At 57.7% G+C, this 10502-nt stretch overlaps 1 protein-coding gene across 4 annotated transcripts; it reads right to left on the bottom strand.

Annotated features, from left to right (window-relative positions):
- Nucleotides 1-447: 447 nt before the first annotated feature.
- Nucleotides 448-10425, bottom strand: LOC309849745 (uncharacterized protein C3orf18). 4 transcript variants are annotated; one of them, XM_082702602.1, is made up of 6 exons: nucleotides 10299-10425; nucleotides 7609-7730; nucleotides 6899-7286; nucleotides 3991-4016; nucleotides 3278-3425; nucleotides 448-2030 (listed from the first exon to the last, which is right to left on the bottom strand). In XM_082702602.1, exons 3-6 carry the CDS (start codon nucleotides 7130-7132, stop codon nucleotides 1950-1952), a joined length of 489 nt encoding a protein of 162 aa, XP_082558728.1. In that variant the 5' UTR covers nucleotides 7133-7286; nucleotides 7609-7730; nucleotides 10299-10425; the 3' UTR covers nucleotides 448-1949. The 4 variants fall into 4 exon arrangements, with proteins under 4 accessions (XP_082558728.1, XP_082558726.1, XP_082558727.1 ...); XM_082702600.1 differs by having other exon boundaries at nucleotides 8865-10301; XM_082702601.1 differs by lacking the exons at nucleotides 7609-7730; nucleotides 10299-10425 and adding an exon at nucleotides 8865-9277.
- Between the last annotated feature and the right edge of the window lie 77 nt (nucleotides 10426-10502).

The following is a 10502-nucleotide window of genomic DNA, read 5'->3' as shown; positions in this document are numbered from 1 at the left end:
CCCTTCTGAACCCTGTCGGTGGTTTCCATACAAATAACCTTTAACGATTTCTGCTCCTACCCAGCCCCTGCTCCCTTGTACTCCAGGAAAGTCCCCATTATTTTGTTCCCTTTTGTCTTCCAGACCCAGTTCCTATGGACAGTGAAGCACTCCACCTCCCCTTGGACCTTGGGGCTCAAGCCCCCTCCTTCCTTAGGCCCCATAAGGTCCTGTCCACTTGGCCTCTCCACCCTAGGGGATGGCACCATTGTGACCCCACATTTGAGACACGAAGCAATTCCACAGTTGAGACACGAGGCCCCAGAGCAGCCCAAACTGGGGGCCAGAGGCATTTCATCAGACAGATCAAGGAAAACCAGCCAGGCTGTTTCCAGGCCCCCCACAGCCCCTAAACAATCCTGTCCCTCCTGGGGTTTCACACCCCAAGCGTCACAGGCTCACACTCTCTTTGTGTAAACATCTTAATGACATCTTTAATGCTCTCACATGGAGGTGCCGAGTTCCCTTACAGCGTCTGTGCACCCGAGATCACCCACAGCCCTCCAGTTTGTTCAAGTGCTAATGTATTTATAGCACCAAGAGGAGGGAATACATCCCAAATCTTCCCTGCACGGGTCTCCTTGGCCCTCCCCTCCTGACATGTGGTATTTGCCCAACAGAAGGTCTGTGCTGCTTCCCCCATGTGCCCTTCCAATCAGTGGGGACAGTGGTGGTGGCGAAGCTGGGCACCGGGGTAGGGGGTGGGCATGCTTTTCTGCATGCTCGTGTGTGCATGCGTGCCCAGTTGAGAAGATCGCCCAGCTTCTGGGGTCTGGCTTGGTCCCATGCCTTGCCTAGATGCCCCAAACTGGTTGAAGAATTCCTGAGGGGTGTTGGGCGGGTGGGCTGTGCTATCAAAAACTAAGAAAACTGTTCTCTGTGGGGCTATGCCCACCCTGTTTCAGGCAGTCAGAATGTTCCCAGATAGCCTACAGCCTGGAACCACTGCCCTCAGTCCAGTAGCCTCTCCCACAACCTTAGATCCCCAATATACACCAGGACAGGGAACTGTTTTCAGAAGCAGGTTACCTGGCTTGTAGAGCCCAGTGAAGAGATGTGTGTGGGGGGGGGGCATGACCTTCACTTTGGCTTCCCTCTCCTTTCAGTCCCTGAACACGGAAGGCAGAGAGTGGCCTATCCTGTGCTCCCGCACAAAGAAAGGGGTGGGGTGGACTTGGATGGTGGAGCCAATACAGAGGGTCTCCCTCCTACCCTGTGCAGGACAGACATGCCTGCGTGTGAACACATTTCTGGACCCTCTCAGGGTCCTCTACACCTACTCCTCGGCCTCTCTCCCCCTTTCCCAGCCAATAGCTGCCTGCCAGGGAGGGTGGCTGGGAGGCCTGAACGTCCAAAATAAAGATGGGTTGGGTAGGAGCAGTCCTCTTCCCAGTGCCCTTGCCCACCAGGCAGTTCTGGTTCATCCCTGGGCTTCTCCCCGGGTGTCACCACACCCTGTCCCCAAGACCTGGTTGATTGCCCCTCCCTATTCCAGAGGATGCTGCGGATTCCAAAGACAGGTCTCTCCCTGACAAAGGGGAGCCCCTCCCCACTCTCCTCCACCTCCCCTCCTATGCCATGTCCCAACATCCTCCACCTTAGAGGAGCAGACCATGGGGTGAGGGGTCTGGGCAGGACACAAGCAAGCCAGCAGTGACTCTCAACCTTCCTGACAGGAGGAGGGCTGTCCCCTATGCCAGGGCCCTCAGATCAGGAGACCTCAGTAGCCAGATGTCCAGCCTAGCCAGGGCCCTCTCTAGAGCCTGGAGAGCCAGCAGTTGGGTCCTTGGAACAGCTGGGCCTCAGCAGAGCAGGTCCTGAGAGTGGGTCTTAACAATCATGGAGCAGACAGCTCGAGGGGCACGATGGCAGATATCTTCATCAGAGATCCAGGCCGGTCCTCGGGCCGCTCACGCATGGATGGCATTGGCTACGTCAGTGAACACCAGCCGGCTGGGCCTCTGCAGTGGGCCCTGAGAGGGGAGCGTGGTCTGCAGAGAGACAGTCAAGGGCATTAAGGACCTCGACCAAGGCCATGTACTCTCTGGTCTGGTTACTTCCACCCTTGCTTCATGGTTTGCTTGTTTGTGCTTGGCACAACTATGCCTTCTGCTTGGAATGCTCTCCTTGTAAGTTCAGCGTGGAAATACCATCTGGCTCAGATGACTCCTCCCCCCACCCCCAGCCATCACCAGCTTGCCAGCAGGCACTTACTCTGTGAGCCTAGAGGTTGGATGAATTATGCATGCACTCCTCTCTCCCAGCAGAAGGGGGCTCACCTCCGCACCCCTCCCAGCCCTAGCATCCTGGCTGGCCCAAGGGAGGCGCCCAGGAAACAACTGTCAAATTGTCAGTTGTCCCACGGGCTGGGTGGACCAAGGTTTTCAGCCTGATATCTCAAATACCCCAAATGGGGAATGTGTCCCAATCAGCGGCCATAGAACTGGCAGCAAAACCAGGGGTTATCTGGAGCCCCAGTGTGGACTCTTCTTGAATCCATTCCCCTTGTTCTGCCTCTGACAGGGCCAGATGCCCCCACAAAGCTGTGGGGTCAAGGCAAGGAGAAATGCAAAGGGGTTTCATGGGTCAAGGAGAGGCCAGGCCTCCTCACAGTGCCCTCGGGGATTTGGGGGGTACTGGTAGCAATCAGCCAGTGGCTCTGGCTGGGTGATCATGCAAGTACCCAACCCTTTGGATGTTAAGAGGCAAGTCTGGCTGGGGTCGCCATCTGCCTGGGGTCTGCCTGTTACTAGGACTCCCTAGTCTACTCAGAGGCCCCTGTTCCAGAATCTGACCCCCACAACCCACTCAGGAAATACAGCCCCTCAGGGGGGCAAAGGCACCAGGCTCTTAGCCCACAGCAATCTCTCTCTCTCATCAGTCCTCTCCTGCTTTCCTAGCCCAGACATGGGGGCACACAGGGCAAGAACTGGGATTTTCATTTGTGGATAAGAAAGCAGGGGCTCAGAGAGGCCAAGGGGGCTACCAAGGTCACTAGGCTGGCAGGGGCAGAACTGGGCTGGCTCCCAGGGCTGCCCTGGCCTTGTGCAGTCACGGTATGGGTGGCCATGGAGAAATCTTACCAGTTTCTAAACAAACTTGACAAAACCCATATACCGGCTAGCTGCCACCTGACCACATGGCAGGTGCTGGAAAGCTGCATGAGGAGGGAGGGAGAGCGGGGGTGGCAGAGTCACACGCAGCCAGCAGGCTGGCCGGGGGAGCCTGGAGTGCCCACCTTGCCCTGTGCGGCTTGCGCAGAGGCAGCGGCCTGCACGGAGGCAGCGTCCCGCCCGTGCTCCAGCAGCTCCTGCTCCAGTTCATCCTGTTCTTCCGTGGGGTCGAAGTTGTACATGGGCATGAGCTGGTGGCGGAGCTTCTCCAGCCTGTGGGTGGGGGCAGAGGCTGCTGGGGGCACGAAAGGCCCTTCCCCTCCTGCCAGCCCTCTAGGCCCTGCTTGCTGAGCGGCTAAGCCTGAGCACACAGCTACATTGGGGGCGGGGTGGGGAGGGTGGTGTTCAGATTTCCCCTGGGATTAAACGAAAGGCCATTTTTTGCATTTTTGGAACTTAGATACCATCCAAGTTCATCCAAGATGGTGGATATCATCTCCACCCCTCAGATGGATGGTTATTCACTCCTGGGACCAGATGGGGCCATGGCCCAGAGAGACGTCACCTGTGGGGTCCATGGGGACTGCCTAGGCCAGGCCCTTGTGTAAGCTATAGCCTCTTGGCACTGGGCAGGGCAGGGGAGTCAGTGACCTGGAGCTGGGGGCAGTGGGGCGTGGGTGACTTGGTGTTCCCAGAGGCCAAGTCATCATCCTCAGCCTTCAGTGGGCAGGAAAGGATCCAGCTCCTGGACAAGGGAGAGGGGCCCTGATGGTGGTGGGGCTCTCTTTTCCCACTCCCCACCCCGGGGTCCAGCCCCACATGGCAACTGGGGAGTTACCTCTTCTTCTTCCTGATGTACAAAACCTGCAAGAGAAGGAGCAGTGTCAGGTGGCCGGGCAAGGAGCCCCTGATTAACCGGCAGTTACTTGGGACAAGGGACAAGCTGAGGCCGATGAACAGGAGAACCATGGGTCTCCAAGTCCTCCAAGTGTTTCCCTCCCAGAGACACACACATCCTGCATTTGCTCCTCCTTTTGATGCGTGTCAGATGCCCCCAGTGCCTGGGCTATGAAGTGGGGAGTAGGCTCGCGCTCTCTCTGCCACTACAGACCACAGCTCCAGCCACTCAGGACCTGCTCTGGACTCTTCAAGGGGGAGGGGAAGAGTTTAGCAACCCCCTTTCCTCTCAATCCCCCCCGCCCCAGGCCCAGAGCCATGTATGGGGAAAGAGAACAGGGGACAGGTAGTGGCTAGACTCTGCAGGGCAGTGCTCAAGGCAAGACTCTGGGCTGGGCTTTTGGGGTTTCTATGGGAGGCTGATAGCCTTTAGTGGATGGGGTGGGGAGGAGAGCTCGAGTCCCCTGGACAGAAGCCCAGACTAAATGCCAGAACCCGATGCTGGAGGAAGGTAGGAAGGCCCCTGGGTCTTAACCCCCATTGGAAAGATTTGAAGATAAAGGCCTAGGCAGCCTGAGGAAACACAAGATCCAAGAGCTCCAGGATGGAGCAGGACAGCCCTGTAATAAGCGCTGAGAGGGAGGAAGAAGGGGCCGACCACCAGGGCAGGGGCACCAGGGACTCTGCCATCATCTGGCTGTTGCTTAAACTGATCATCTCTGACCAACAGCAGCATGACCACTTCTGCCTGGGGGAGAGCTGTGTCCCTAGACTCTGTCCCTAACCTTCTGTGGCTCTTACACCCTTTATGCCTCATTCACAGCTTGAAGCTGGTTTGGTTTCCAGCTTGGCCCAGAGTTCCTCCTGCTGCTTGTTTCCTGGGAAACCCCAAAGGCCCGAAAAGAACCCAAAGAGTCCCTTGCTCTCCATCCCCTCCAGGAGGTCACATGTGGAGGACACCCTTGCTGTCCTGTGGGCAAGATGCTGGAGGAGTTCTGGGTCTCAGACCCCAGGCCCTACCTGCCCTGAACTAGTGGCTCTAGCCCCAGCACCTGGACTCCTTCTACTTCCTCTGCTCTGGCCCGGCCCCAAGCCCTCCTCCCAGCCCTGTGGTCCTGTCCTACAGAGGGGTCTTCACAAGAGGCCAGAGCCTTTATCCAATCTCCAGCCTTGCCCCTGCTGCTTCCTCTGCCCCAGCTACCAACCTCACCCTCCCACATACCTTCCTTTCCAGGCCTCTCCATCTAGCTGCAGTCCTAACTCCACCAGGAAGCCCACCCATACCACTCAGTCTATATGAGGCACACAGCCTGGCACTGATTTGCTCCTCCTGGTACCCAGCCTGGCCCTGCTGGCAGCTGGCACAGCGGGAGATGGGGCAGCCCTCAGGGAGCACCTCTGGACCTGTCCCCTAATGCCCAGGAGCTGTTTCCTGCCCTCCACTGCCTTTGCCCCATAATATTCCTACTTCTCTGGTTTGGCTAAGAAGACCCTCCACCCTGGCCCTCTGAATGTTCCTCCAAAAGGAAGCATCAGGGAGGCCCCCCAAGTTCCTGGGACACAATCTTTGGCCTAGAGTTCCAAGGGCAGATTCCAGATCTCTCTTTTTCCCCGAGGTGAGGCTGTTTCGGTTTGCTTCACTGCCACATGAATGTTGAAGGGAAGCACTGGCACTCCGCCTTGCCCCCACCCCGGGAGGCTGCTCGCACTGTGTGCTGCATCCTGGCCTGCTTGCTGGCCATCCCTTGTTCCCTGGCAGTGATCCGGAGCCCACAGGGCCCATATGGCAACCTTGGTTGAAAAGCAGCTCCAGCCAGATCACAGATGGACCATCCGCAGCCCTATTTGCCAGAGCAATGCAGTCCTGAGCCTAAGGCCGGCCATCAGAGCGGTGGCTGGGATGCCACCATTGTCAGGCTCCCGGGGGAGCTCAGGTGCACCTTCCCCCTTCCTGGTCTTAGCCAGCACCATCTCCACCAGTCCCTCAGTGACATTCTGAGTGTCCGTGTGGCAGATTAGAGGCAGGGCCCATATCTGCGGGGACAGACACCAGATCTGGAAACATCATATCCCCTATCAGGGAACACCTTCAGTCTTCAGCCCAGTCCACCTCCGTCCTGATGTCTGCACCAGTCTGTCCCTTCTTGTGGTACTGGGGCCAGGCCTCCACTTCGGGGTCTCAGCTCTAATGTTGCCTCTTCAGTCTGTCCCTGACCACCCAGTCCAGAGAGTCCTCCTGCCCAATCCCCCAACTTAGTCCCCCTGGGTTTCCCTTGGCATCACTGGTTTTATCTGTCTCTTAGTCCCATAAGAACCACCCGGCAGGCCTTGGTCTCCCTAGTCCCTGGGGACCTGAAGGCTCGGTCCAGGGCAGGGGCCTAGGAAATACCTGCCAAGTGAATGAAGGCCACCAGCAGCCTGCCTTGCCTACCCACACCTTGGTTGTGATCTGTTCCCATCGCCTTTAGGCCTCTACTCCTATTCACCCCTCCCCCCAACTTGCCTCACTGTCCTGCTTGTTGCTCACAGACCCTCCTGCCTGCCTCCAGACTTTTGCCTATCAGGACCCTCCACCTGGAACACCCTCCTCCCCAAGTCCTCCGTGGTCCTCACAGCCCAGCTCAAGATGTCAGGCATCCTCAGAACCCTCTCTGGTTTTTCCAGCTGGAGGCAGCCCCTGTGGTCTCTGGGCCCCCAGACACATCTCTGAAAGAGAGGGAGACTGTGGTATCATTAACAGATGGTAATCTTCTGATTAGAGTCCCTAAAATCAAAACACTGACACCCCTATCCCCCGCCCTCCTCCAAATGACAGCCACCTAGGTCAGCCCTAGCCTCCTAGCTCTTACCACGGCCACAGCCAGGCCAATCACTGTGATGATCCCAAAGGACAGAAGCATTGTGCCCACGCCAGCTGTGCCCGCAGCCACATCCGGGATTCTGGTGTCATTAAAGCTGGTGGCTTCTGTACTGAGAGTGGTGGTCTCGGAGGCTGGCCCCTCTGTGGCAGGCTCCAGGTCAGGCTCCGAGGTGGGTGGGCGGCTGCTGAGCCAGCCCCCGACAGGCGGGATCCTGGAGTCCATGCCGATGCTGAGAGGGCCCTGGCTGAGAGGTTGCCTGTGGTCACTCGGCCTGCAAACTTGTTCCTGACATCAGCAGTGTCCCAGCCCGTGGCCCCTGCTATACTTTCTGGTTGCCACCTCCAGGGAGAAAGGGAGCTCCCTGGTGCCCTGGGTGCTGGAAGAGAAGGAATGAAAATGTGAGGCTTGGGACACAAATCAGTGGTGACATCAAGTACCTGAAGGTACTAAGGAAATAAAAGTTTGAGGGCAAGGGCAAGTTCAGGGGACATTAGGACATATGCTTTACTTAAGTTCAGTTCCCATGAGAAAATGTCCCTTCTTTGAGGGTATAATAATTATAGTGATCATACTTGGAAGATATGAAAGGTAGTTGGGAAGTTTGAAAGAAAAAGTCTCTCCCCTGCATAATACCCGCCCTTACACCCCTACTCCCTGCATTTCCCACCTCCTCATCCCCTGCCCCCCATAAGCCTCACCTCCTGCTTGGAGGACAAAAAAATACTGCAGCTCTTTCCTTTCCTGGAGGGATACACTTGCCCAAGAGTCAGATGACCCTTGGCACGTCACTCCACCTCTCTGGATCTCAGTTCTTCTGAGTCTAAGATCAAGATTAAAAACAAACAAAAAACCAAAAAAATACCCCCCCCCCCCTTCACAGCCTCACAGTCATAAAGTCACTGAAATGTCAGAATGAACTAGTTCTTAGAAAAGACTTAGCTCAGTGTAACCCCTACCCACAGTAAGCACCCAGTATATCGACTTTCCCCCCAGCCAAACCACTTGGGAAAGGGGGAGCCAGAGGAGCCCCTCGACCTAGCCCACTGTGTGATCCAGGCTGTGTTTGCAGTGGGTGCGGGGGTGGGGGGTGGATGACAGGTGTAGAGAGATCAGAAGGCAGAAAGGGGAGAGAGCCCAATGTCAGGCCCAGGGCTTCTCTGCAGGCTCTTAGGTCACTGGACCCCCACAGGAGAGCTTGGGGCTGGCAGGGACAAGGAAAAACAAGGTAAGCAGGAAGCATATACCCAGATGCAGTGATGGGGCTCCCATTCTGAGTTGCTTCTCCTCTCCTCCCTCCTCCCTTGGGAACCGAGAGTGAGAGATGCGCCCAGACCAGGGTGTGGCTTACCCCTTCCCAGGCCAGAGGCCCTGAGTAAGGCAAGGTGGGAAGGGGTCCCAGCGACACTGCAGAAGACCGGGCCTAGGGAGAGGGGAGTACATGACTCATGGCTGTATGCATACATCCCTGTGCTAGCCAATAGATGTTATGTGGGGTGTTTCCCCGTGCAGGTGCATGGGTGTTTGTGAGGCGTGTACACACTGATGGCTCCTTAGGAAGGGGCAAGGTTGGCAGAGGGATATGGGGGCTCATCCTTCTCTGCCCTCTCTCTCCCCAGCTAGGCTGAACGCGTCAGCAGTCCCAGGTTCTTCCGTGGCTCTGCCTCTGACCCCAGACATGACCTTGGACCAGACCCTTTAACTCTTGCGCTGGGCCCTGTTTACTCCTCGGTCCAAAGCAGAGAAAAGGCCTTGCTCATCAGGGCCTGGGTCTGCCAGAGGGTCCAAAGGGCAAGAGAAGGAAACGGGTGAGATGGGTTGGCACCGCGACCTCTGGAGAACCCGCATACCGTTCTCTGCCAGGTTCCTCAGTCCTCCCTGCTCCAACCCCCATCCCCGCCTCTGCGACTCGGTGATTCCTCCATTCTCGCTCAGAAGCTGCGACCTCAGCACTTACTTAATCCTCTCTGGGGCGCCGAGCTCAGCCGGAGAGGCTAGGTGTGGTGGCGATCGGCAGGAGGCCAAGGCGTGGGGCAGCGGGTCCGACCCCAGGTCCGCCCTCCCGAGGGCGCCCGGAGCCGCAGGCTGGGCCCGCTACAGCTTACCGCCTGCAGCCGCGAGCGCCGGCTCAGGCAGCGGTGGCCGGGACAGGCAGGGCCTGGACCCACCGCGGGGGTGGGGCGGAGGCAAGTAGCCCCGCGGGTCCCCCACGCTCCAGTGCCTCGCCTCCCTGCCCGCTCCCCGCGCCCCCGGCTTCCGATTGGCTGTCAGGCCCACAGCCTGCCCAGCACTGGCCCGCTCGCCTGTCGCTGGATCTGGCTCCGCCCCCAGCAGGAGCCGGACACAGGGTCTCGGTTCTTGGAGACCACCCTTGTACCCGTGGCCTACGCCGGAGTCGGGTAGAGAGCCGTGGGTGGCCAAGCCCTTCCTGCACCAGAACTCCAGCGGAGCTCCACCTCCGCGGAGATAGATTCATTCTCCCAAAATGCAGGCGGACGCTGGAAGCTCCAGGAGAGCACTGGACTGGGAGTCTTTGGACTTGCGTTGAACTCTGGCTTGCCCCTTTACTGCTTTGTGACCTAGAGCGAGATGTTCCTCTCCCTGGGCTCGGCTTCCTGTTCAGATGGGCTCTACTGAAAGGGCTCTTGGTGAACTACACCCACCCTGGGCTTGAAATGGAGTAACTCAGTCCAGAGAAGTTGGGAGCTGTTGGTATTATTATTGGAAAGCTATTATTATTGGGCAGCCTGACACAGGCCAAGACTACATATACCCATGTCTCCGGCTACAGCATGATCATCTCAGGGGATACCTTCAGATACCTTCTAATCCTAGGGTTTTCAAAGGAATTTACAGGGATCACCCCAGAAGCTTTGGTTACAAACGCAGATCCCCCGCGGCTCCCCCGGTATGGGACCGAGTCTGGGACTGAGTCCGGGAAACTGCATAGCTAATTATTAGTTAAGAGTAGATTCTGGTGAGGGAGGGCATCAGCAGGCCACACTTTGTGGGACACGGCTATGAATTTTGTAAGAGGAGCAACTGAGGCCCACAGAGTGATCTGGCAACAGTTAGAATTCGAACCCAACTCTCCTGTGTCCAGTTTCGAGCCCCCTTGCTCTAAACCCTAAAACCCGGAAGCAAAGGGGTCAAGAGCAGCCCTGGGGTCCGGTGACTACCTGGCCCCCATCGCGGCTTGGGCCACTTCCTCGGTCAAGTCCTGGACACCGGGTGCCGCCTCCAAATTGCTACCCGCAGCAACACTGGAATCCTTCCACGTGCTGCTTGGCTGGCCCAGAGGCTACGCTAGACCACGCCCCTGGATCTTGCGTCCCAATTCTCAACCCCCGAGGGGGCTGGTGACACGACCCAGCTCAGACTGACAACACACCGCTGCGGCCGGGCACCCAAAAGCTAGCTCCGAGTTGTCGTCGCGAGCTGGAGCCATGTCCCTTCCGTGACCTTCAGGAAGAATCGAGGGTCCTGGCTCCCAGGGAACAACCTCCTATACACATCCATGCACTCTCCCGCCCGTGAGGCTGCGGGCGTAACCACCTCGGCTTTCACAGCCTACCCAGCTGCCGGCAGGGAAGCC

Source organism: Mustela nivalis (assembly GCF_964662115.1).
Source record: "Mustela nivalis genome assembly, chromosome: 1".
Taxonomy (NCBI): domain Eukaryota; kingdom Metazoa; phylum Chordata; class Mammalia; order Carnivora; family Mustelidae; genus Mustela; species Mustela nivalis.
Note: the sequence above shows the minus strand (reverse complement) of the source record. Positions and strands in the feature narration are given on the sequence as shown.

Excerpts from the sequence above, each read along its gene's own strand:
- LOC309849745 (XM_082702602.1), bottom strand. The coding sequence starts at position 7,132 with ATGGACTCCAGGATCCCGCCTGTCGGGGGCTGGCTCAGCAGCCGCCCA. Across the intron at positions 4,017-6,898 it reads TTGGCCTGGCTGTGGCCGTG|GTTTTGTACATCAGGAAGAA; the intron begins GTAAGAGCTAGG and ends CTTCTCTTGCAG. Across the intron at positions 3,426-3,990 it reads TACATCAGGAAGAAGAAGAG|GCTGGAGAAGCTCCGCCACC; the intron begins GTAACTCCCCAG and ends CCCCACCCACAG.